General features: G+C 33.8%; 2 protein-coding genes across 3 annotated transcripts; both read left to right on the forward strand.

The window, feature by feature from the left end:
- Positions 1 to 1,029: 1,029 nt before the first annotated feature.
- On the forward strand, positions 1,030 to 17,411 carry LOC106130304 (uncharacterized). Of its 2 annotated transcripts, none has more exons than XM_060948073.1 (9): positions 1,030 to 1,190; positions 5,377 to 5,599; positions 8,301 to 8,511; positions 12,903 to 13,265; positions 13,773 to 13,958; positions 14,489 to 14,610; positions 15,059 to 15,220; positions 15,621 to 15,791; positions 16,867 to 17,411. In XM_060948073.1, the coding sequence occupies exons 2-9, from the start codon at positions 5,387 to 5,389 to the stop codon at positions 17,158 to 17,160; spliced, it is 1,722 nt and encodes a 573-aa protein (XP_060804056.1). In that variant the 5' UTR covers positions 1,030 to 1,190; positions 5,377 to 5,386; the 3' UTR covers positions 17,161 to 17,411. The 2 variants fall into 2 exon arrangements, with proteins under 2 accessions (XP_060804056.1, XP_060804057.1); XM_060948074.1 differs by lacking the exon at positions 1,030 to 1,190 and adding an exon at positions 1,561 to 1,686.
- A 1,435-nt stretch (positions 17,412 to 18,846) lies between these two features.
- Positions 18,847 to 25,249, forward strand: LOC106130303 (uncharacterized). The gene is made up of 8 exons (XM_013329120.2): positions 18,847 to 19,097; positions 20,278 to 20,488; positions 21,443 to 21,799; positions 21,966 to 22,151; positions 22,293 to 22,414; positions 23,118 to 23,279; positions 24,479 to 24,649; positions 24,922 to 25,249. Exons 1-8 carry the CDS (start codon positions 18,897 to 18,899, stop codon positions 25,216 to 25,218), a joined length of 1,707 nt encoding a protein of 568 aa, XP_013184574.1. The 5' UTR covers positions 18,847 to 18,896; the 3' UTR covers positions 25,219 to 25,249.
- Positions 25,250 to 26,484: the final 1,235 nt, after the last annotated feature.

Consider the following 26,484-nt stretch of genomic DNA (forward strand, 5'->3'; position numbering starts at 1 on the left):
TTGTTGTCAAATGTTTATTTAATCAAATTTTTTATTTTGCCAATTGATGTCTTAAGTTTTTTTATGAATTGTTCCATATTCTATTTAAGCTATTTAACATAAGTATATAAAAATACAGTCAAAAACTATTTTGTAAGAAAATTTTCTTTGAAAAAAAAAATATCCAATTTAAGCTAGGTTATCTATATTTATTAATTTATCCTACTGACAGTTGTACAAATATTATTTTCTAAGCAAAGGAGGTTAATTATTATTTTATTTCAACAAGGTTTATAAAATTTCGAAAATTTGTTGGTATCCTTTTTGAATTGAATATACAGAATCTTGGAGTTATATTTAAGGTCTAAAGTTATACGTGGAGAGGCTCCTTGGAAGACTTGGAAACTACAGTTAATTTTTTTTAAATAATTATTTAGTAATGTAACCTTAATTTGAAATTAAAAAAATATCTTCGTTAAAATTTTAATCAGGCATAAGTATTAGTTATTTTTATATCTCACTGTGTGTTCCCGGTAGCACCCTGCATCTTTGTCCTTAGATAAGATAGATAAGTAATATACCAGCCTTAATGTTTCATTTTTCAATTCCCTTTATAATTCACATATAAAAGCAAAGTTCACATTACATATACGTTTATACGTGTGTAACATGCTGCATGGTCCATGCACGACCACATGGCGAGTTGTGTATACTCACGCGTTTGGCATGTGTACAAATAACAGCTCTTCAACTTCGTCAGATTCAATCTAATTTCGTTTCTAAAATCACTACATAAGGTTCACCGCATGAAAGTTATCAACGCATACAAACTCACGTCAACTTGCTCAAATTCATTGTAATTTAGTCACTATGGCTTTAATAGTATGGTCTACAAGATAAAACGCATGAAAGTTATCAAGGCATAAAAATAATATCAACTTGGTCAAATTTATTGTAATTTAGCTTTTATGTTAATGATGTTACGGTCTATAAGATTGTATTGAATGCAATGCACACTCAATAAAATAATACCGGTTGTTGTTTTGCTGCTGATAGTATTTGGCGTCCGTGTGTGCTTGTCCGGCAGTGTACTGGCAAATGCCAGCGACGCATCACGTTCTTTTTTTTTACTCCATTTGAATAAATTATACTCAAGGTCCATTGAAGTGAACACTTTTGATTGTAAACAAGTGTACGCGTCCGTTTAAAAGGTATGTTTACGTTCGATTTTTGAATTTTATTTTGTTTTGCTTTATTTTAATTTTATATCTAATTTGTTTGCATGAAATGTTGTATGGTTTAGTTAATACGCAGTCTATTGTTATGTTTATCGTTGTTTTGGTATGTTTGTCTAGAGTCTAGAATAAATATAGGTATTTTACAGTCATATCATAATTAAACCAACTGCAAAAAGGAAAAGGTTTAAAATTGTTTATACCATTTTACTGGTAGTTCTATCCATATTTTTATTTGCCGTGTGGTTTCCGGTACTTAAGAAGAGAACCACTCGTAAATCTTTCCCATGGATGTCGTAAAAGACAAGTAAAGGATTGGCTTATAAACTTGGGATTCCTATTGTAGGTAGTGGGCTAGCAACCAATTTGAATCTCAATGCCATCATAAAGCCATATAGCTGAACGTGGCCTTTTAGTCTTATCAAGACTGTTGGCGCTGTCTACCCCGCAAGGGATATAGCCGTGACTATATGTATGTTTGTTCTATGCATATCGTTTTTATTGATCATTGCTTATTATCTTTTCTTTGTTTGTTTTGTTCTTTTTATCACATCTGCGCATGACATGATAAACTTGATTTGTTTGTCGCCAATACTAACTTCAAAAAATATTTGTATTTATGACTAGCTGTGCCCGCGACTTCGTCCGCGTGGAATAGTTATTTTGGCATCGTTGAAGCCCTCAAGTATGGATAAATTTTCCCCGTTTTTTTCACATTTTCCATGATTTCTTTGCTCTTTATAGTTGCAGCGTGATGTTATATAGCCTCAAGCCTTCCTCGATAAATGGTCTATTCTAGTCTATAAAATATAAAATTTTTGAATTTGAATCAGTAGTTCCTGAGATTAGCGTGTTCAAACAAACAAACAAACTCTTCAGCTTTATAGTATTAGTATAGATATTTTCACATTTTTGTTTGTAAAAAATTAAATCAAAACCTCCTGAACCAATTCTGGTAAAATTTCATACAATGGTGGGCTAGTAGTAAAAGTAACCTGAAACTCCCAAGAGAGCGAAGTATCGGGCAAAAGTCTAGTGATAAATAACATATCTGTTTAGTTACTGACCTAAGCTATGCAGTCTAAACTACGTAAGTACCTATGTATGTATAAGTAGGTACAAATGAGCCGGTTAAGTTTCAAAACTTGTGTCATGTTAATGATAAAGGCAAAATAAAAAAAAAAAAACAAATAACTTAGAGATAGCCTTATATTTATATAGGTACTTGAGAATCTTCTTTTAGGCGATGGGCTAACAAACTGTCATTATTTGAATCTCAATTCCAATATTATGCCAGCTAAATGTGACCTTTCAGTCTTTGCGAGACTGTTATCTCTGTCCACCCCGTATAGAATAAAGACGTGATTTTATGTATGTATACTTATTTTGGCAAAGTCACTGGTCTTTCAACTGTATAATTAAATATCCTACTAATATTATAAATGCGAAAGTTTGTGAAGTATGTCAGTATGGATGTTTGTTACTCATTAACGCAAAAACTACTGAACCGATTACAATGAAATTTAGTATGTAGGTAGCTGAAGACCCGGAATAACATATAGGCCTTTTTTGTCCCGAAGTTCCCGCGGGAATGATTCCACGCGGACGAAGTCGCGTGCGGCCTCTTTGTTTTTATGAAAGTACTTATATTTGTCACTTTTGATTCATACACAAATGCAGTCGAGTCATTGGAAACTCATTTGAAATTCCCCTTTTGTCATAACGTTAATTCATTACAGGTCACTTTTGCCCTGTAACTTGGTAGCCGTTTTTCATAGGGTAAAACAAATTAAGTTCCGTGTGGTTCCTGGCACCAATTAAAAAAGTATCGGACCACTCTATCTCGTTCCCGTGGATGTCGTAAAAGACGACTAAAGGATAGGGTTATAAACTTGGTATTTTTCTTGTAGGCGATGGGCTAGCAACCTGTCATTATTTGAATCTCAATTCTATCATTAAGCCAAACAGCTGAACGTGGCCTATCAGTCTTTTCAGGACCGTTAGGTCTGTCTATCCCGCAAGAGATATAGACGTGATTACATGTATGTACCTATGTAAAACAAATTAAAGATTAGTGACACATATTATTATGTATTTTCATTTACGGGGAAGATTGAGCCAAGTCTCGAAAATACTGAAATACCACGTTTAGCTGAATGGCTTAATTATTAAATGGAGATTCACAAGTGTGATTATGACATTAGGTACTAGTATGTGGTGATAGTGATCTATACTATTGTATGGTATAGTGATATACCTACTTAAAAATAATGTAATCCTGTTCATGAAATTGACTATCTTGAACTAAACTTTAGCTCAAGTAAATTAAATGAATAAAATTTATAATCAATTCAATGAGTAAGTTTTCACCTCTCATATTAATAAAAACAATACTTACATTGTTTTTATTAATATGAGAGGTAACTGCTTACTTGTTAATTTGTGACGGCTATGACATAATCTGTAGGTCAGGTTTACAAGGTCGATAAACAATATCAACAGGTTTGTGTTTTGATTCAATTCTACGGGGTTTAAAAGCATTTTAGTTAAAAAGGATTCGAGAAAATTTTCTTTATTGTATTGGGTAGATACCTTCTTTAATAAAAAGTTTAAAATTATGAGCAAGCGAAATACTTTCTTTTGCGCTTTAGTCAATTATTAATTCTGTTCACGAAACTGATCTAGACTCAATTTTATAATTAAGCTGAACTTGTTTCATTCTTTTTAAGACTGTTGGCTCTGACTACCTTTTATGGGATAAAGGTGAGATTATTATGTTAGTAAATTGATCAACTTTCCAAAGAAATTCAAATCAATTTATTTATTTGTACGTTGTGATCTGTCGCATCCACAAAACTCTGAATATCATTTAACTTTTATAAATTTATCAGTCATTTGTCTACGTTCTCTCTGAAGAATTTTCAAGAAATTGTATGCTAGATATATACTTGAAATTGTATTTATTTGACGTCAACCAAGTTGTTAAACCATACGACAATTATTAAGCGATATAATAGTATCCTATAATAATAAATAAAAATTTTGAATTTTGAATTTTGAATTTGAATTTTATGCTAGATATATTCTTGAAATCCAAAAGCGACGAAGCAACATGCATAAGCTAGTTATACTTATTTTTAGCCATGCTCAGTGCATCTGTATTTAAATCGTGCAGTTTGTAATCATACGGAGATGTTTTTTGCATACTTATCACAATAGTTATCTTAAAGGAAGTTGTTATTCTTTTGTCTTGAATAATGTCTTTATTTTTACACTAATAGTGTTTTGAAACATTTAACGCTTGCTGTTAAGAGTAAATGACATTTATTAACGCCTATAAAACGCTTAGGTTCGTATAAAATCACGTCTAATTCCCGGTGGGTTAGGAATACTACAGTTTTCTAGTTGCTATGGTCTTTACATACTTCTTTTGTTTTTGTTTCCTTTGACGGCCTCTGTGGCGTAGCGGTAGTACGTTTGTCTGTGACACTGGAGGTCCCGGGTTCGAATTCCGGCCAGGGCATGATGAGAAAAATAACTTTTTCTGATTGTCCTGGATTGGATTGGATTAGAATGGATTGGAAGTTTTGTGTGATTTGAAATGTAATTTGTACCGTATATATTTATTTATTTATTATTATTTTGCTTCATCCACATTTGTCAGTGTCTTTTGCACCGGAACCCTTTCCTTCAGAGAGGGCCTAACGTCGTCAAGTGTTCTTGATTATATTGGCGAAAATTTTTGTGAAAATCTTAGTGATAGAAGAAAATTACAATAAAACATTTAATTTCTCAAGAGGACGATATCAATTAACTATTAGAACGAAATTTCATACATCCTTACGGGCTAGATGGAGTCAACAATCTTGAAAAGACTAAAAGGCCTTCAGTTGTATGGCTTTATGATGGAATTGAGATCAAAACAGTGACGGGTTACTAGTCCATCGCCTTAGAGGCGAATCCCAAATTCGTTAGCCTTACCTTGGAGTGAATTTTGCAATATGCATTGGAAGAGAAGCAGTTGGTACACACTATGTTTTGTTCTGTGTTTCTATACTAGCATAGAATGAAATTAGGTACATACAAAATTATTCAAATGTTATTATCATTATACCAACCATATATAACCATATATATCTTATAATAACCATTTATTTTGCAGATACGAAATCATGTCTTCGACAAAGAGTCTGTTCAAAGTAAAAAGGACTTTAGACACACTGTGTCAAGGTTCAAAATATGCGACAGTGAGTGTCAGAAGAAATAGTAGTTGGACCAAGGACAAAGTAGTCAAGTCACCGTTTAATAACGTGGAGCTCCCGAATTGTACTTTGAACGATTATATTTGGCAAAATCTTGATAAATGGCCCGAAAGAACTGTATCTGTAAGTATTTTTAGTGATAGAATCATTGTAGATGTAAAATTTATGTTATCAGTTATAGTTATGTTACCGTTCTGCTCAAGAACGGTTAGATATAATTTGGCAATAATTTTGGGAGGTGGAATAAAAAAAGTTAACTAAGCAATTGAACCTGAGCCCCCCAATCCCCCCATGATGCTTTTTGACACCATATAAAATTTCAGAATAACTCATGAATAATTTAATTCATTATTAGTTACGGGACATTTCAAACATCACTTATTAACTGTCATGTCTTTTGGTTTCACACACATTGGTTGACGTCAAGTAAATTACTTAAAACTAACTTTACCACCGCTTCCAAAGCGTCAGTGCAGAGGAAATGGTAACAAATTGCACTGCAGCATTTTCTTCAATAACGTCAACTTCACAATTATCCAAACTTGGAATAGAAATGTGGACGAGAGAATACATTGTTATGATTAATTGATTTAATACTATAAAATAAAACGGTAAACGTGCGATTGTAATTTTGAAGGCTATTTGGATTTTAAAGTCTTGAAAATCAATCAGGAATCAGTTGATAGCTTAATTAGTGAGATGGCAAAAAATATTTTGAAAGTCACGAACTAACTAATTAAACCTATGACCAATTTCTGAGCATAGGCAGTAGGTATAATGAATGCTTGGAATTTGATCGGTTTGAAAAACCACTCCATCCATACCATCACAACTAATATTATTAATGTGAAACTAAGTTTATTTGCTTGTTTTCTCTTCACCCGTTATCTATTGAACTAATCTTTTTGAAAGTTTCCGTATTAATTAAGTATCTGAAGAAGGACATAGGGTACTTTTCATCTTGATATAAAAATTATTGTTTAACCCTATATATAGGTATCTGTATCAAATAGCAGATACCCATCAATGCTACTCTTTCTACACAGATATCCAGTTTACCTAATACATATATACATATAGTCACGTCTATATTCCTTGTGGGGTAAACAGAGTCAACAGTCTTGAAAAGACTGATAGGCCACGTTCAGCTTTTTGGCTTGATGATAGAATTGAGATTCAGATAGTGACAGGTTGCTAGCCTAAAAGAAGAATCCCAAGTTTATAAGCCTATCCCTTAGTCGCCTTTTACGACATCCGTGGGAAAATATGGAGTGGTTCCAAAAGCGCCGGGAACCACACGGCACACCCAAAATTTCTCATGCGTATAAAAAAAACCCTATATATTTATTTATATCATCATCATCTCTCACCAGGTAAATAAGTAAAGAGCATTCAAACGCGTTATCAATAGCATGTACTCATATCGTGGTATCATGATAAAAGATTTAAGTTAACGATTGAAAGAATGACCTTAGACAACGAAACATTGAACTTCGTATTTTGTACCTTTTATCTCGATAGTCAAACAAATTTAGTTCCAAAAATCTCGTATAGTTAGAGGAGAACCCTTAAGATATAATCAAAGTGATTGAGGCTTTAAATGGGCATGAATTGATGTAAATTCAGATCTAATTATAAATTTAATCTGGAAAAGTAACTCGTGATATTTACCTACATCCTAACTAGTATTATAAATGCGAAAGTATTTGTTTGATTATTGTCACTTCACGTGTTATCTTCATAACTTATCTTCCTGAAATTTTGCGTATATAATTAGAGTCTGGAAAAGGACATTGGATATTTTTCATCCCGCTTAAAACTATAGTGCCCGTGGGATTTACGAAAACCTGTATTCTTTATTAGGTGGCGCCAATCTGGTGCGAGCGAAGCTGCGGTAAAAAGCTAGTGCCAATATATAATTGACGGAATATGTTTGGCTTCTGTACTATTAATGTATCCACCCTTATTTTTATACTAGAGAGAGAAGATTTTTTTTTGTGCGTAACAAATAACTTACCCTTAAATTAGTGGACCTATTTATACGCGGTGGACTACCAGGATAGGTACTTACATACATAAAATACGCCTCTTTCCCGGAGTGGTAGGCAGAGGCTACTTGTTTTCATTTGCCACGATCTCTGCATATTTCCTTCGCTTGACTCCAAATTCATAACTCTCTACATGCAAGCTCGGCGGTTTCGGGTACTTTTGACCTGACCCTTTACTAGGACGTCCTTAATTTGATCAAGATACGTTCGTCTAGGTCTTCCCACTCCGACCTTTCCCTCCACACTCTCCTTGTACCTATATCTGCTTAGTCAACCTGCATTCATTCATCCTCTCCACATGACCGAACCATCTCAACATACCCTTTTCTATTCCTGTAACTACATCTTCTTTCACATCACAACATTCCCTTATCACGCTGTTCCTTATCCGGTCACTCAATTTCACACCCATCATACTCCTTATTACATTGGTAGGTACTTTTATTCAATTTATATGCTGCGTTGTTCCTGGCTCTGTAGGATTGGGCTCATGGATGTCATAATGGACGAATAAATCAACATCATTTAGTCCACAATCCAATATTTTATAAAGCTGTGGTAAAAGTCGACTATGATATAGGCTTATAAATTTGGGATTCCTCTTATAGGCGATGGGCTAGCGACCTGTTGACTGACTATTTGAATCTCAATTCCATCATCAAGCAAGCAACCAAGCCATACAGCTGAATGTGGATTATGAGTCTTTTCGAGACTGTCGGCCCAGTCTACCCCGCAAGGGATATAGACGTGACTATATGTTAAAATTTTAATTCCAGGTATGTGCTGTATCCGGGAGAGGGTATACCTACGAGCAGGCATTCAAGCTATCTAATGCCTTCGCCGCAAACCTTCGGACCAAGTTTCAGGTCAGAGATGGCGACGTCGTCTCCGTGATGCTACCAAACGTCCCGGATTACCCTTTGGTGGTGCTGGGAATTTTGGAGGCTGGGGGTGTAGTGTCCACATTGAACCCAATTTATACTGCACGTAAGTTAGAAGAAGTGTTCAGTCCCTAATACATACGTACAAACATAAAATCACGCCTCTTTCCCGGAGGGGTAGGCAGAGACTACCTCATTCCACTTGCCACGATCTCTGCATACTTCCTTCGCTTCATCCACATTCATAACTCTCTTCATGCAAGCTCGGCGGTTTCGGGTACTTTTGACCTGACCCTTTACCAGGACGTCGTTAATTTGATCAAGATACGATCGTCTAGGTCTTCCCACTCCAACCTTTCCCTCCACACTCTCCTTGGTTCATTTCCTAATGATCAATTCATTGAATAAGTTCCTAATGATTCCAACTATCCCATCCCAATCCTGAATAGCTATTATGCTAAAATGAGTTTAATTGTTTTTTTGTTACCTCTTCGCAGGCTATCTACTGAATTAATCTTCTAAATATATGACGTTCTAACTGTGCCTGCGATGTCATTCGCGTGGAATAGTTATTTTGTGCATCATTGAAGCCCTCAAGATGGAATAATTTTCCCCGTTACTTTTCAAATTTTCCATTATTTCTTCGCTCCTTATAGTTGCAGCGTGATGTTATATAGCCTTAAGCCTTCCTCGATAAATGGTCGATTCAACACAAAAAGAATATTTCAATTCGAACCAGTAGTTCCTGAGATTAGCGCGTTTAAACAAACAAACAAACTCTCAGCTTTATAATATCAGTATAGATGGGAGTTAGCTGAATGTTTTAGCTTGACTTGTCATGTCATTGTTTTGTATATAAGTGTCGTGTGGTTTCCGGCACTTCCGGTGGTTTCCGGATGTCGTAAAAGGCGACTTAGAGATAGACTAATAAAATTTGGATTGAAACAAACAAACTCTTCAGCTTTATAATATTAGTATAGATAATTATATAATTATGAGTCTGGAGAAGAACATGGGGTACCTATAGTTCCCGTGGGATTTGTAAAAAACGTGTATTGTTTTGTAGGTGGCGTTAAATTCGTAATTTTTTGTAGGTTGCGTTAAATTTGTTGCTTTTTGTATGTGGTGCAAATTTCGCCATTCTCATATAGATGGCGTCAAATTTGTCACTTTTTATAGATAACATGAAATATAACTTTTTGTAGATTTAATTAGTCACTATTTGTAGGTGACGCTAATTTCATGCGGGCGAAACTTTCTCTGATATTAATAAGCGATTTTTCTCTGATATTAAACGCCGTGTGGTTTTCGGCACCAAAACAAAAAGAATAGTACCAGTCCATCTCTTTTTCATGGATGTCGTGAAAGGCGACTAAGGGATAGGCTTACAAACTTAAAATTCTTTTTTAGGCGATGGGCTAGCAACCTGTCACTATTTGAATCTCAATTCTATCATTAAGCCAAATAGCTGAACGTGGTCATTCAGTCTTTTCAAGACTGTTGGCTCTGTCTACCTCGTAAGGGATATAAACGTGACCATATGTATGTAATAAGCGAACTTTAAACTGATCTCTTTGTTACCTTATTCAACTGATACTCTCTTAATTATTATGCATTGTGTTTTATGCAGTCAATTATAACAATAATTGAAGTTCACACCCTATCTGAAATACTTTGTTAATTTTCATTATTTAAATACGTTGACTGTACTTTATATACTAAACATCTGACACGTACCACAAAATTTATTCCATTACGACACGATTGTACCAAGCATTCCGGCGCAGTTAAGTAACTTTGGTTGCGTTATGAGTTGCTATCGTACACGTTAATGAGAAAAACGATTAATAAAACCGAAAAAATAATAATAATATTTCCATGACTAAGTAACTTTAATAATAGTATAGTAATGAAATGAATGAATAAATAGAAATAGTTATTATTGAAATTTCAAATAATTTGTTTGGAATCATGATAAATGAATTTGAACTATTGATTTCTTTTACATACATACATAAAATCACGCCTCTTTCCCGGAGGGGTAGGCAGAGACTACCTCTTTCCATTTGCTACGATCTCTGCATACTTCCTTCGCTTCATCCACATTCATAACTCTCTTCATGCAAGCTCTGCGGTTTCGGGGACTTTGATTTCTTGTAACTTTATCTTTTATTACTTAAGAATACAAAGTCTTGATATCTTTTCCATAGATGTCGTAAAAGACACCTAAGGGAATAGATAATAAAATTGGAATTCTTCTTTTAGGCGATGGGCTTGCAACCTGTCACTATTTGAATTTTAATTCCATCAAACCATACCTACAGCTGAACGTGGTCTTTCAGTCTTTTCAACACTGTTAGCTATGTCTACCCCGCTAATCTGTCTAGAGATATAGACGTGATTATATGTTTATCTTTTATTGCCTAGATTATTTTTTTCATCGTTCTGGCATTAATCCAAGTTGTGGTAACTTAAGGCCTCTTTTGATCATGATCCAAAATTATTCGATTTTTCTATTCTGGAATAAAGTTAAATATTCGGCAACAATAGAAAAAAGAATAGGACCACTCCATCTCTTTCTCGTGGATGTAGTAAAAGGCGGCGTAAGGGATAGGCTTATAAACTCGAGATTCTTCTTATAGGCGACAGGCTAGCAACCTGTCACTATTTGAATCATTCTATCATTATGCTAAACAGCTGAACGTGGCCTCTCAGTCTTTTAAGACCGTTGGCTCTGTTTACCCCGCAAGGGATATAGACGTGATTATATGTATGTATGTTAAATATTCAGTTCAATGTAACTTTCGAGACTTGGTTTATTGTGTACTGACAATGCTGAATCACCTAAATGTGCAGGTTTAGTCCAGGCGTTTGTCATGTGTATTACGAAGAAAAGAGTCATTGCTATATGAATAATGTCACTGTTTTTAAACTTTCGCGTTGCATAACTATACTAATATTATAAAGCTGAAGAGTTTGTTTGTTTGAACGCGCTAATCTCAGGAACTACTGGTACGAATTGAAAATTCAATTCAATGATGCTCAAAATAACTATTCCACGCGGATAAAGTCGCGGGCACAGCTAGTACTACATAATATTTATAAATATGACGTGTCGCTCGGTAAGCACGGATCATTGTATGTAACATAATCCAAAACGTCTGATATAAAATAATGTACGTTACGAGCGCGTTTAATACCTGTATCTTCTTATAATATAAAATTCTCGTGTCACAATGTTTGTCTCCGTACTCCTCCGAAACGGCTTTACCGATTTTAACCAAATTTTGCATGCATATTCAGTAGGTCTGAGAATCGGCTTACATATATTTTTTATACCTCTTATTGATAAGGGTTGCCCACACTTGAAATTTTTTTTTACCTAGAAATTATTTAAAAAATATTTATATGGCAAAACAACGTTTGCCGGGACAGCTAGTTATTAATAAATATGTAGGTATATTGACGTATAGTCATGTTTGTTTCCCCTGCTGAATAGATAGAGCCAACGGTCTTGAAAATACTGCAAGGCCACGTTCAGCTGTCTGGCTCAATGATATATATACATACAATCACGTCTATATCCCTTGCGGGGTAGACAGAGCCATAATATTGAAAAGACTGATAGGCCAATTTCAGCTGTTTGGCTACATAATAGAATTAAGTTTCAAATAGGTTAGTAGCCCATCGCCTAAAAGAAGAATCCCAAGTTAATGAGCCTATCCCTTTGTCGCGTTTAACGACATCCATGGGAACGAGATGGAGTGGTTCAATTTTTTTTGTATTAGTGTCGGGAATCACACGACACATAGATATTTATTTAATTTACATAAAAAAGATTTAATACCGATAAAACTCTTCTCCGAGTCTAGGCCTTGTAACTTACAGTTCTGTATCGCCGACGACACTCTAAATTCAGTAATCATGAAAAACAAGAACATTTATTTACAACAAGAGTAGATACTAAATATAGCAAAGATAGAAACTATCTAATCTAAAAGTAAATACATACAGCTTGTTACCCAATCAGATCTAACTCATATCAAAGCTAATATTGACAGAACTACGAACTTGTTTGATAGCGCGATTGCCTAATAGATTAGTACCTACTTCTAAGTGGTGAAATTTCCTTGAGTTTAACTCTCAATAACTATAGATTAACTAACGTACAGAAACTAAACTGAGTTAAATATTGTTAGTACGCAAAGAACCACTAACAAGATTTGTTTAGGCATTAGCTATAAACTCTAAGATGACAGAGATATTCAAAATAAGACGATCAAAAACAATTGATAGTCAGCGCTTTAATGCCAATATATTACTAACTGACAGACATAATTTCGTTCAATTGTTCCATTTTTTACAGTGTAGTCGCGTTTGAATGATTACTATTAGGCAAGGGTTACACGATCAATTTGGCGTCAGTTCAGTCCATCTGTTTGAGCCGGCTAATATTGATGCCAGAATGATGGATGAAAACAATTTTTATGTTTCCAGATGAAGTTTCACGCCAACTATTGATGTCCAACGCGAAAATTGTGGTCACGCTACCAGAAATAGTCGACACTATCAAGAACGCTTTGAAACTTGCCAAACTGGACCTTCCTATCATTGTGATAAGGACTAACGGAGATGAAATGCCTGAAGGAACTGTTGTCTTCAATGATTTAAGTGAAGATCCCCACGTGGACACGTCATGTTTAAAAGCTGTCAGAAGGAGTACGAATGATGTTTGTTTTCTTCCTTACTCAAGTGGTACTACTGGTCTCCCGAAAGGAGTAGAATTATCGCACAGGAACATTATAGCTAACCTTGAACAGATCAACGAACCACGTATAAGATGTCATAATGATACAACTAGTGAGTATTACTTGAATGTGAATTTAGTTACAAGACAACTAGGGCTATGATTGAAAAACAGCATTCTTTTTGAAGCCAGATTATTGACGACTAACAATTTAATTATTTATATAGCGATGCGAACACAATTAAAACCATAGGTATAACACATATGATCATGATTTTAATCCCTTATGGGGTAGTCAGAACCAACAGAGACTAAAACAAAAAACTTAAAACTATCTTTTAAGTCGAACTTGACTCACTAGATGAGGCTTTTACTGTAAATAAATAAATATATACGGGACAGATTACACAGATTGAATTAGTCTCGAAGTAAGTTCGAGACTTGTGTTACGAGATTGTACATATGTTGTAAAATATTGTAGTAGTAACTATATGAATAATTACTTTCACGTTTAGAAGTCAGGTATATTTATTTTGTGTACAAAGAATTTGATTAACTAGGTATAACTGGTAAAAATCAGACATATGAGTAAGGCTAACACTACTTTTTATACTTTCCAGAGTCCCATCAAGATTCTGTAATGGCAATCCTTCCATTCTTCCACATCTACGGAGCGTCAGTCATCATGTTTCACAAAATGTCCATCGGAGCCAAACTGGTCACATTGGCGAGGTTCCAGCCCGACGTTTATTTGCAGTCGTTGCAGAAATTCAAGACCAATCTGCTGTTTATTGCCCCACCTATCTGTAAGTAATTTCTACTTTTAGGTGAGCAAGCAGAGAATTTACATCTATATTATCAACATATTCACCGAATCGTTATAGTATGAGCTAGCAATTTTTAATCGCCTTCAAAAAGAAATCATAATCATTTTTAATCATAACCATTTATTCCTTGAACATGGTTACAATATAGGTGTATATAGGAAAGGTGCTTCTCAGTTTGATCTGTACGAGTGTGTATGTATTTATGTTTGTCCTCGTGTCGTGTCCTTTGTGGCTTAAGGCATTTCATCACGACATATTGTGAATGATTTTGATGCACTATGAAGTAAATTCCTTAATATTATCACGTTTAGTTGTAAGGGCACAACACGCATGTCTCAATGATATTAAAAATAATCTAGTGTCGGTGGAGCTAATAAATTAATCTAATTGAGAACTCGTAAAAACATTAAGGTCTTTAAGACTTATATGCCCTCACAAAAAGACATGTTGGTATTAAACAAATGTTATGTTTCTGGCGCTTATTTGACCAAATCGTTTTTAACTTCCAGTGACTCTCATGTCATCTCATCCTGCTGCATCGAAGCAAACCTTCCAATATCTGGATACAGTCATCAATGGAGCTGCACCCAGCGCCGCGTCTGACTGCAGACGGTTCTTTGACAAAGTCAAGGTAACCAGATATTTTTTCTTTGTATCATAACAAATTTCCTATTGAAATTTTTGGTTTGGGCTCATGAATAAGCTTAAACTAAGAAACTATAACCAATAAAGAAATATTAGAAACTTCACTAAAATTATTATACATAATTATTATTAATCAAAAGATTTTATAAAGTTTTAACTTCCTGACAAGTTCTACAGAAAATTTAAAAAACGACCAAAAGTTAATAGTTTTTTTTTTATTATAGGGTTATACCTATATATGATTATTTAGTTTACATAGACATTAACAATTTTGCGTACTGCTTTCACACAATTAATAAAGGTCACCAAATTTTTGTCAGTCTGAAGAAGCAGAAAGAATAACATTTACCACTCTTGATATCAAACAATCTATTATAAAAACTTCTAAAGACTCCTAGCATTATCTTTGGTCTTTAAATGGTTTTCTTTTTCAGCGAAAACTGGACTACAGGCAGGGTTATGGTCTAACGGAGACTTCACCAGTAGTATGTTTCCCGGTCAATGGTTCTGAAAACTATTCAACAGTTGGTAACCCAGTTGGCAGTACGGAGGTGAAGATCGTTGACTTAGACTTGAACAGCTTGGGACCTAATGAGGTGTGTTATCTGTTTATTACATTATATATGTTATGCTTTAGGTTCTTGCTCATTTAGATTTACTAATGTATGTGTTAGTATAAGTACTGGATGCTTAACTAGTAAAAAATCAATTATAATTGAACATCTTAATTGCACGCCTAAAACTTTAAACAAATAGCAAGTCTTGAATATGTAAATTTGTAACGTTATAATGACAAGGCGCTTTGTTTAAAAAAATAATATTATAAAGACTGATTATGACTGACTGAAATGGAGATCGTAATAACTGTATTGTAAAGTTTAATATTAGACACCACATCAAAATTCGGTCTATTCATTTTATTGCTACGACAACACAGACTGATACAAAGACATACTCGCAACTCACAACTAAACAAAAAATAAAAATTATTTACAGACTGGTGAATTACTTATCAAAGGCCCTCAAGTGATGTGCGGTTATAAGGAAAACCCACAAGCTAATAGTGAAGCCTTCACAGCCGATGGTTGGTTCAGAAGTGGTGATCTAGCGACTATTGATGATAAAGGTGTCGTCACTATTGCTGATAGGTTAAAAGAGCTTATAAAGGTGAGATTATCTTTCTCTCTCTCATCTTTGCGCATTATGAGTAGCATCCTCTACTATAGTGCTTCGGGGTTTGGAGTTTTATTTCCACTTTCTCCGATCTACGACGTCTTCAGTTTCCAGATCATTGTTAAGGTGAGATAAAGGAAGATCATTATCGAATTTGGGAAATTGTATATTTATACACTGCCTTGTGGTTCCCGGCACCAATGCAAAAAAGAATAAGACCACTCCATCTCTTTCCCATGGATGTAGTAAAAGGCGACTTAGGGATAGGCTTACAAACTTGAGAATCTTAGTTAGGCGATGGGTTAGCAACCTGTCACTATTTGAATTGGTTCTGTCTACCCCGCAAGGGATATAGACGTGACCATATGTAGGTATGTATGCATTATCGAATTTAGCATTTATGGAGGAGAAATTTTCTTGAAAATTCAGCAGTTAAGCGTTTTTTTGGGTTAAATGATTAAAAATGTTTAGGAAACGATTGCTAGCCTGTATCCTCTTTTTCCGCGGACTTCTTGTAATAATAACATGTCACTTCTTGTTTTGTGCAAGGGGCTGAATTAAAATCAGTTGAACCATTCCAGCTTCCTAAAGAAGCTTGTTATACTCACAAGTAGTGGTGGTGCTCTGTTAATCATCAGACAAATCATGCTCTTAATTCAAGTCAGCGAAAATATGTCGGCCTTGACTCAGACTTATTGTTATAGAATTACTGTGATGACCACACTTTTTGTACATACATACATATGGTCACGTCTATATCCCCTTGCGGGGTAGATAGAGCCACCAGTCTTAAAAAGGCTGAATGGCCACGTTTAGCTATTTAGCTTAATGATAGAATTGAGATTCAAATAGTGACAGTTTGCTAGCCCATCGCCTAAAAAGAATCCCAATTTTGTAAACCTATCCCTAAGTCGCCTTTTACGACATCCATGGGAAAGAGATAGAGTGGTCCTATTCTTTTTTGTATTGGTGTCGGGAACCACACGGCACTCTATGCATTACTTTATTGTATTCTACTTTGTTTATTTTCTTTCGTTGAATCTATAAATCAAAACAATTTCATTTTCAGGTCAAAGGCTTTCAGGTTCCGCCGGCAGAATTGGAAGCGGTATTAAGAGATCATCCGGCCGTCAACGACGCAGCTGTCATAGGTGTACCTCACCCTCAAAATGGAGAGGCACCTAAAGCCTTTGTGGTACTCAAACCAAGCCAGAAAGTTGATACGAGAGACATCTGCGTCTTTGTCAACGAAAGAGTAGCACCGTATAAGAAAATAAATGATATTGTCTTCCTTGATAGTATACCAAAAAGTTCGGCAGGAAAGATTTTGAGGAAAGACTTGAAAGCCAAGTACTGTTCTTAAGACTGAAATTAGTATGACAAAAAGATATATAATACGCGTTGAGCGTTGCAGTATAGATTTATTGTGGTGTCTAATGAGTAAAAACTTGGTAGGATTGTTGTCTTCACTCACAAATTACGATTATGAGGGCTAGGGTCTAGTCTTACCTATATTTTAGTCGCGTGGTGACCACGGATTGTTATAACATGATTCGAAATGTCCGAGATGAAATAAAGGTACGTTACGTGCGCGTTTACTACCTATATTTTTTTTAATAAAAGTGTCTAATAAGTAGTTGTGAAGCTATGTCAGATTAAAGTTGTGCTGTATGGTTGATTGGTTATATCTTTTTTAATATCCTTTGCTCTGTTTAAATGTACCCTTGGTCTAAAATTTCCTCGTGATAATTATTTTTCTTTCCTTACGTTCTTTTTAATTTTCTTCCTGTTACATTTCATTTATTTTTAAAATTGACCTTACAAAATTATATTTTTGATAAAATCAGTATATAGTGATTAAAAAAAAGATGTAAAAGAATTTGTTTCAAAGTATATCGATGTAGATTTTTTAATCTTATTCATGCTGTTTTTACTGTTTCATTATTTTTCTGTAAATATAGTTTAAGGAAAATATTAACTAAGAATTATTACCTAATTATTCCATTACATTTTTTTCGGAAGAAAGAAAAGGCTGCCAAATAACCAATTTGTATATCGATAGTCTTTGTTGGGCCAAAGTTTGTTCGACTATAAAACTTTTACGAGCATAATTTTTGATAAACTTTATGATGTTATTGTTATCTATTTTAATATAACAGGTGTTAATATAAATATGTTATGATAGTACATAAGTGATAAGTGCCTTGGAAATAAATTTTATAACATTAACAATGAATTGTTTCATTTACATTTTTCATTACCTACTTGCCATTTCACGAGAAACTTTAGAATATTGACAAAAGTAAGAAAAAATATAGTTGTGTAAAAAATAATAGAGTAGTGTTTTTACAATGTTTTTCAAGCGCAGGCCTATAGTCTAACATGTCATAAAATCTTAATCACTGTCTAAGTAATTTAACTGAAAGACATTAAAATTACTTTTAATATATTTTAAGACCAGATACATGTTATTTATTCCATAAATATTCTTTTTTGGGAATTTTTGAAGCGTTTATTGGCATAACTTTTATTATTTAGTCCTCTCCAACTATAAGACATCAAAATATTCCTGATGATGATTTAAAGGTTGCATTGGGTTTCGTCAGGTTGAGCCCAGGGTGTGTGACCACAATCCAGGATCAAATAAGTCTGGTTAGTACCCAGACTGACTCTCCTTTTTTTCCACGACCCTATTAACAGCAGATTCCAATCTATGTTCGAAGATTGTTACTGCCGAAGCAAAGCGTTTATTCAAATTTAAAATTTTGATTCATTATAATGGGACATATCATAGATCACTTAATAATTGTCTTTCTTTATTTCCCTTGTCGCCTCCATGGGAAAGAGACTAACTGGCCATTTACTACATTTTTTAATTCACGCAGCAAAAAGGTCCATATTAAAATGCTAATCGAATCGAAAGTAACCACACATTAACATTGACGACGTACTTACAAATACAGCTCAAAATGTTTCACAATATGAATCTCTATTGTGTAGCAATACAATTCAAATTACAATGAATTTAGATAATTCTTTATCTGTAACTAACGAACTTTGTCTACCAGTTTATCGTTATCCTTTCGTAGAGATGAAAGTATGACATCAAAACATTTAATTCGTCTGAAAAGTGTATTAAAAAGTAGATATGTGTTATCAAATGGAATTTTCAGAAGTAAACATGTGTGGAGTAATGAAAATGTGGTTAAATCACCATTTCGTGACGTAGAGATACCAAATACAACACTTAATGAATATGTTTGGAGGATTTTGGATAAGCATCCTACTAAAACTGCAGCGGTAAGTCATGTTTTTGATGCAAATGAAACAGTATTTTGGCAACACCTTAAGATACCAGTAGTTTATAAAAAGATCTCATTAAAATCAATGGACACGAGGCAATTACAACTAGGGTACCTGTAAAAATCCCAAGGTTTCTATAACATTACAGAAATAGAAGCTAATCTTAAAGAAGTTGATAGGCTTTATATCTACAGCATGTTACATAAATAAAATACTTAGTACAAAGGTAATTAAATTAAAACTTTAGGAAATTGAACTGTTTTAAATAGATCGAAATATATTCATGCTACAGGCACAATCATTGTTATTTTCACGTCAGTATCGTGTTTAAATAATAAAGTCTGCCAAAGAGATGCATTAGTTTTATTTATTTAAGAAATTGACAACGATTTGAATACTTTATTTTTCATATTAATGTCGAAACGTCACATTGTAATTTTTTTCTATACTTAATTCCTAAATAAAAGAATTTCCGTAACAAAAGCAAGTCATTGTTGTTTACCAAATTCTGCTTGAATATTTGTATGTGGAACCAAATAAGAATATTATTTAGCTCTTTGGCGTGAGGTGTGGGATCAAAGTTTAACTTTGCATCAACATTGATGAATCAGATTGCTATGCATAGTTATATCATCTAAATATTTTTATCACTTACTTCATCCTATTTTTCCTACGTTTCACATCGTAACCATGATCGAATGCAGGTAATGTTCCCTGTAGAGGTTGCGAAGATCAGACGGGAGAGGCTTCGCATTGAAACCTGACTTACCCAATCCAGGATCACTGTCAAAGACGCACAAAGATGATACAGATATTCATGTGTCGGATATTTAATTAAAAAGAGAGTATATATCTTCTTCCTCCTGGTGTTAGTACTGGTTCCTCACCTCTGAAGAAAACCTGGGGCACAACTATAAATGACCACATTCGTGGAATGGGTGACATGATAACGTCTATGCCTAACAAATAACTAGGTTTAACAAATGATAATAGCAGTATCTTCAATTGTCCCTCACGTATGTAAACTCTGAACCAAAGCTCGAAATAGCTAAAGATGCCTGATGATTCAAAAATCTGTAGGATGATGATTATTTTTGATTCATTTGTCTTTAATCGCCGCCCGCTACTTCCACTGTTAAAATTTATCATCATTTAAGATATTTTTTTTCAATTTCAGGTATGTGGGATCACCAACCGAAGCTACACTTACGAGAAAATGTACAAGCAGTCTCAAATATTTGGAGTCAATTTGAGGAAAAAGTTTAAAATCAACGATGGTGACACTGTAGGCGTGATGTTGCCCAACATGCCAGAATTTGCTATAATATTCTTTGGAGTAATGTTTTCAGGGGGCACTGTTACTACATACAATCCTATTTATACTGCTTGTAAGTTTATTAGGTATATTTGCAACGCATCTGTAGGTACCAGTTGGGACGATTCATCTTGGAGAGTCATAAGTGTAAAGCTGTAGACCACTTTCTCATAACAGAATCTTGATGAGTAGAGACTTTCTTTAGACGCAAGTACATATAACTAAGAATCATATATACATGATATCTTTATCATCTACGGGTTAGACATACCAAACAGTCACGAAAAGATTTAAAGGCCACGTTCAGTTGAAAGGTTTCATAGATGTCAGATATTGACGGGTTGGTAGACCATCGCCTCAAAAAAGAATCTTACGTTAATAACTCCTGCTCTTGATTTGCTTTTATAATACGAATGGGAAGTGCAGAGTGTTTTCTTTGCTTGGGATCCAAAAATTTAATGTTTTCATACATGTTTACCATGTTATTAGCAGTCATCAGAAAAATTTGCATAAAAATTTGTTGTAACGGAATTATCTATTTAATAAAATCCTCATGTATAAATTGGGGATTAACGCATCAATAAAACGATTATTATAACATTTGTAGTAAGTAACGTAATCAAAACATGGGTGACGCAAAAGCACACAAATTGATTCAACAGGGTCAATTTGATTTGCATGAATCTCAAATTATGTTACTAATATTTTTTATCGCATTTATGGAATTCTTCAAAAATATAATCAATTTATATGTGATACTCTTCCTTCTGTATTTACGAACTGAAATGTACACTATTATTTTGCATTTTCGCCGTTTATTGTTCGAGGTAGGAACAACTAAAACTTTGCATAGCCTTTCTGATGAGGATCACCTGTAAATTGCGATGTCGATCAATTTTGGGAGGAAACTCGTTCTAAAAACTCCATTAGTTCATACGAGTATATTTAGCACTTAAATCTACGACACCGCAAACTGGCAAGAAATTCACACACAAACCAAAACTACATTAAAGCCATTAACTTACAGATGAAGTACAACGACAGTTAACCATATCAGAAACAAAAATAATCATCACACACCCAAATTTAGTCCCAATAGTTAGAAAAGCATTAGAACTATCCAAGAAAGAAATACCAATAATATCTGTTAATATAAACGAAGAGTGTCCTGAAGGAACAATTGCATATAAAGAATTGATCGATGGAGATCATGTTGATTTTGATATATTAAAACAAGTAAAGATGAATGCTGATGATGTATGTGTGTTGCCATATTCCAGTGGAACAACAGGATTGCCAAAAGGTGTGGAATTAACACATTGTAACATAATTGCTAATTGTGAACAACAAAATACTGACTGCAGACTTCATACTTTGACAACAGGTAATGTAGGCTTAAGTTTTATTTCGCGTTGTTATTCTAAAGCATAAATACATGATCTCAGCATCCTTGCTACAATATCTAAATATTATTAACTTTTAATGTGAGATCCCAATATAAATCTCTTCAAATTCTCTTATATATAAGTTGTTTTTTTTATCTTTTACAGAAACCAATCAAGACGCCGTACTTCTTATTCTTCCTATGTTTCATGCTTACGGGCTATCTATTATTATGTTACACAAGCTCTCAGTTGGTTTAAAGTTGGTGACCTTGCCTAGATTTCAGCCTGATACGTTCTTACAAGCATTGCTTGAATATAAAATTAACTTATTATATTTAGCTCCACCTTTAGGTAAGTATAATTTTTGTACGATATGTTTTTAAATTTTATAAATTATACGTCCTTAGATCCATCTGTCTTATAAACTGGAATTTTCCGATAGGCATGATATAAAATAAACGTTTCAAACCTGCAAATTATTTAATTTTTTAGCTCTGTTTTTGGGATCTCATCCTGAAGTGAATGAAAGACATTTGGGACATGTCCACTCCATAACATGCGGTGCTGCACCACTGCCTACAGCTGACATTCATAAACTTTTAGGTAAAGTTCAGGTGAGAGTAATTCTTCAATTATTTTTTTTATAAGCCCTACCTTATAGCATATCGCCAAAAGTATTTGATAATTGGCCGGTGTAGATTTCATTATCATGGAGACCATTTTTTTCTGATTGACCAAGGTCTTGGACATTTTATTTATATAATAGACTAGTGTGCAAGGAACTTAAATATACCTCATTTAAGTTCCTTGCACACTAGTCTAACTCACTTAGATGGAAGAGAAATACCTCCACCCCGTGTTTATACAAACGAACACCACATTATTTTGATCATTTGTTTAATTCATTTTGGAAACTTAAAAATAGGTACAATCACAAAATATCATATTGGTCAGGTTTCTCTTGGTTCTGTATTCGATTAATAAACCAATCTTAAAATAAGTGCCGTGTAGTTCCTGGCACCAATAGAGAAAAGAATAGGACCACTCCATCTCTTTCCCGCGGATGTCGTAAAATACAGCTAAGGGATAACTTGAGATTCTCTTTTTAAGCGATTTGCTAGCAGCCTGTTAATATTTCAATGTCAATTGTATCATTAAGCGAAACAGCTGAACGTGGCCTATCCGTTTTTCAAGACTAAGTCTATCCAGCAAGGGATATAGACGTGATTACATGTATGTAAAATAAGATTGAATAAAATTATATGAGCCTTATACCTTACAACTAAAAACCGCTTCTAACTATAGTATTTTTTACAGCACGACATTCATTTTGGACAAGGTTATGGTATGACCGAAGCTGGTCCATTGGTATCAATCGCTCCTTTGGGTTGCAAAAATTACGAATCAGCCGGTTATCCCTTACCGAATATTCAGTTACGAGTTGTTAACGAAAATTTGAAAAATCTTGGCCCTGGTCAGGTATTTATATTTCTAAAGGCTTTTCTACTTTCAGACGTGGATTGCATCATATCAAACCGTAATAGCTGAAATCCCCGAAACAGAAAAAGTTGTGTAGTACCTATTAAATTTATCATACTGGGGACTTTTTTTAATTTTTATTGTCTATTTTTTAAGTTAATATAGTGTATCTTTTCGCTAATGTAAAATTTGACGTTAACTATTATAAAATTATAATTAAAATATTGACTCAAACAAAGAAGTAGTTGAAGCATTAAGTATACATAATTAAGTAAATAATTAAGATTATTCTGAGTGCTGAAACACCAATTCAATATAAGTCTTGCGTTAAAAAAAATATGTATGCAATATCTTTATTGCATAGAAATTTACACAGTAACAAGAAATAGTACATAGTTATAAAAGAAACAAATCACTTGCCATGACGGACTTATCCCATGAAAGGATCTCTTCCAGTCAACTACAAATGTATTAAATAACACCAATAATCCAAGAGATGAGAACATTGCGATTAGATCATACATTGATTATGTTAGATTTACGATTGTGCTCATGATTCACATGAGATATTAAAAAGTTAATGTCCCGGATACATTATTTTGAACTCATTTGATGATAATGATCTTCATGCTTACTATTCTTTTTATGGTGAGCTCACATAAAGGTGCTAATAATACTGATACCATTGTTAACACCCACTAATATTTTTGTTGCTGTATTTGAACGGAAATCCCTGGTGGACTTATTTGGTTATGTTGTATCTACTGATTCAAAACCATTATAAATACTGAACTATGACTTTAATTTCTGCTTACTTTATAGTTAATGAAATTTATAATAAATATATAGATTTTGAACAAAATTTGTGTACTAAAGCCTTTATGCTTTTCTACAGCAAAAAAAGTATCTGACTCATGGATCTACGCACTGCCGAAAATTATGATTGTAAAAATCTGAGAGACTTAGATTATGAGCTAAAGAAGTTTTCTTTTTGTTTAGTGAGAAACAAAAATTCACTCATAAATCTAGTATTAAATATCTAGTTAACAAAGTAATGAAAGAAAACAATAGAATACTTATGTAATTTTTACGTACATTTATGTTTAAAATATACCAAAATACATGATCTTAACTTATGTTACAGACGTGATATCATGATATCGGAATGTTATTGTTTAATTTTTCCATTTAAACTTCAGGTGGGTGAACTACTAATCAAAGGTCCAAATATAATGAAAGGCTATAAAAACAATTTGGAAGCCAATAAAGAAGTATTTTTAGATGATGACTGGTACAGAAGCGGCGATTTGGCAAGAATTGATGAAGGTGGCCTCATATACATATCTGATAGATTGAAAGAGCTTATAAAGGTAATTAAACCAAACCTTTTATCGATACCTAACTATTGAATAACTGAATGATTTTTCTTATCGTGATGAAATTAATTATACAATTTATTTTAAGAACATTGTATCTAAAATCACTCATTCATTTAGAAATTCACGTTTATATCCCTTGCGATGTAGATAGAGCCAGCAGTCTTAAAAGGCTCGACAGGCCACGTTGAGCTGTTAGGCTTAATGACAGAACTGAGATAAAAAAACTGACAGCACATCGCCAAAAAGATATGTTTTGTCCAAAGGTAAACGCCTACCAAGTTCCACCAGCGGAATTAGAAAGTGCAGTCAAAGACCATCCTGCAGTACATGACGCAGCTGTTGTCGGTGTACCAGATCCTAAAACAGGAGAGAGACCCAAGGCAATAGTAATATTGAAAAGTGGAGTTAAAGCTACCGGCGAAGACATAATGAATTTTGTCAATGAAAAAGTAGCGCCATATAAGAAGATCAAAGAAGTAGAATTTGTGGATAGTATACCAAAAAACGCTTCTGGGAAGATACTAAGACGAGTTTTAAAAGAACAACAAATAGGAAAATAAATTTACTTATTAAACTGTGTCTCAAGTATTTTTTTTTCTTAACATTTTTTTTTTCAATGTCAGAACTAACTAGTAATTAGAAACGAAATTTATAGACTACACGTATATATTCATAGACATAAATAAAATTTACAATCATATAAAGTTGAATGGCTTTTATGAACTAAATTTTTCACGGGAGGATCGTGGGAAATTCCAGAAAAATTTTGCCTTAGCCGAATTTTGACACATTAACGAAATAGACCTTTTCCAAAAATGTGCCATATTTCGTGATAATCAGTCAATACAAATCTTTTCTTTAGTATGGGTTTGTGGTTTTACTCTTGTCGTTTTGTTTAATGAAGATACATAATAATTAAAATGTTGTATAATTAAGTTAAATTACTTTGAAATATGAACTTGACAGCTTATTTGCTAGAACAAGATTTTAGTCCAAACTTTACAAAAAAAGTGGATCCTCAATTAGAAAAAAAAATTATAGAACAACAGGAAAACGTCTAAATCCTTAATCAATGTCCATTGTCATTTGTCAGTTTGAACATATATTTATCGTAGCATGTAATATTGAAGACATTATAGTTAATTTGCATAATGAATTGGTCCAGAGGCGCCACGCAGATGACGTCTTGGCGGCTTCACCGAAATGAGACTAGACGATTTATTGTAAAAAAAATATTAGTATTCCGAATTCTTGATCAAAAATAAGGCGAGCATTAGCATTTGAATACTACATTCATGAATATTTAAAATTGTTACGTTTGAACTTTAAAAACATTTTGCCCGTGGACAATAGGAGCGTTAAATCTATTTTGATCTTTGCATTTGCGTTGATATTGAAATCTTTAAGTGTAACGTCCTTATTATTGTTAAAATAATTCTTAAATTATTTCATTGGCATTGGTCAATGGACCGGATATAGTTACATTATAATTTGTTTCCAATATATGTGCTGCTATTTTTGTTATACCTCTATGTCTCATTTTCATAATGAATTATGAAACATGCTTACATATAGTCATGCCTATTTCCCTTGCGGGGAAGACAGAGCCAACAGATTCGCAAAGACTGGAAGCCACGTTCAGCTATGTATCATGATTCATTTGAGATTCAAATAGTGACAAGTTGGTAACCCATCACCTACAAGAGGAATCCCAAGTTTATAAGCCTATCACTTAGTCGCCTTTTACGACTTCCATGGCAAAATATTTCTAAAGTGGTTTTCTGGTTCTATTCTAAAGTGCCGGAAACCACACGACACCACAACTA

Source organism: Amyelois transitella, chromosome 15 (assembly GCF_032362555.1).
Source record: "Amyelois transitella isolate CPQ chromosome 15, ilAmyTran1.1, whole genome shotgun sequence".
Taxonomy (NCBI): Eukaryota; Metazoa; Arthropoda; class Insecta; order Lepidoptera; family Pyralidae; genus Amyelois; species Amyelois transitella.

Bases quoted from the DNA above. Each gene is read 5' to 3' on its own strand.
- LOC106130304 (XM_060948073.1), top strand. From the start codon at position 5,387: ATGTCTTCGACAAAGAGTCTGTTCAAAGTAAAAAGGACTTTAGACACA. The intron at 8,512-12,902 runs GTAAGTTAGAAG...TTATGTTTCCAG, and splicing joins GAACCCAATTTATACTGCAC to ATGAAGTTTCACGCCAACTA. The intron at 13,266-13,772 runs GTGAGTATTACT...TATACTTTCCAG, and splicing joins ATGTCATAATGATACAACTA to AGTCCCATCAAGATTCTGTA.
- LOC106130303 (XM_013329120.2), top strand. From the start codon at position 18,897: ATGACATCAAAACATTTAATTCGTCTGAAAAGTGTATTAAAAAGTAGA. The intron at 21,800-21,965 runs GTAATGTAGGCT...TATCTTTTACAG, and splicing joins ACTTCATACTTTGACAACAG to AAACCAATCAAGACGCCGTA. The intron at 22,152-22,292 runs GTAAGTATAATT...TTAATTTTTTAG, and splicing joins ATATTTAGCTCCACCTTTAG to CTCTGTTTTTGGGATCTCAT.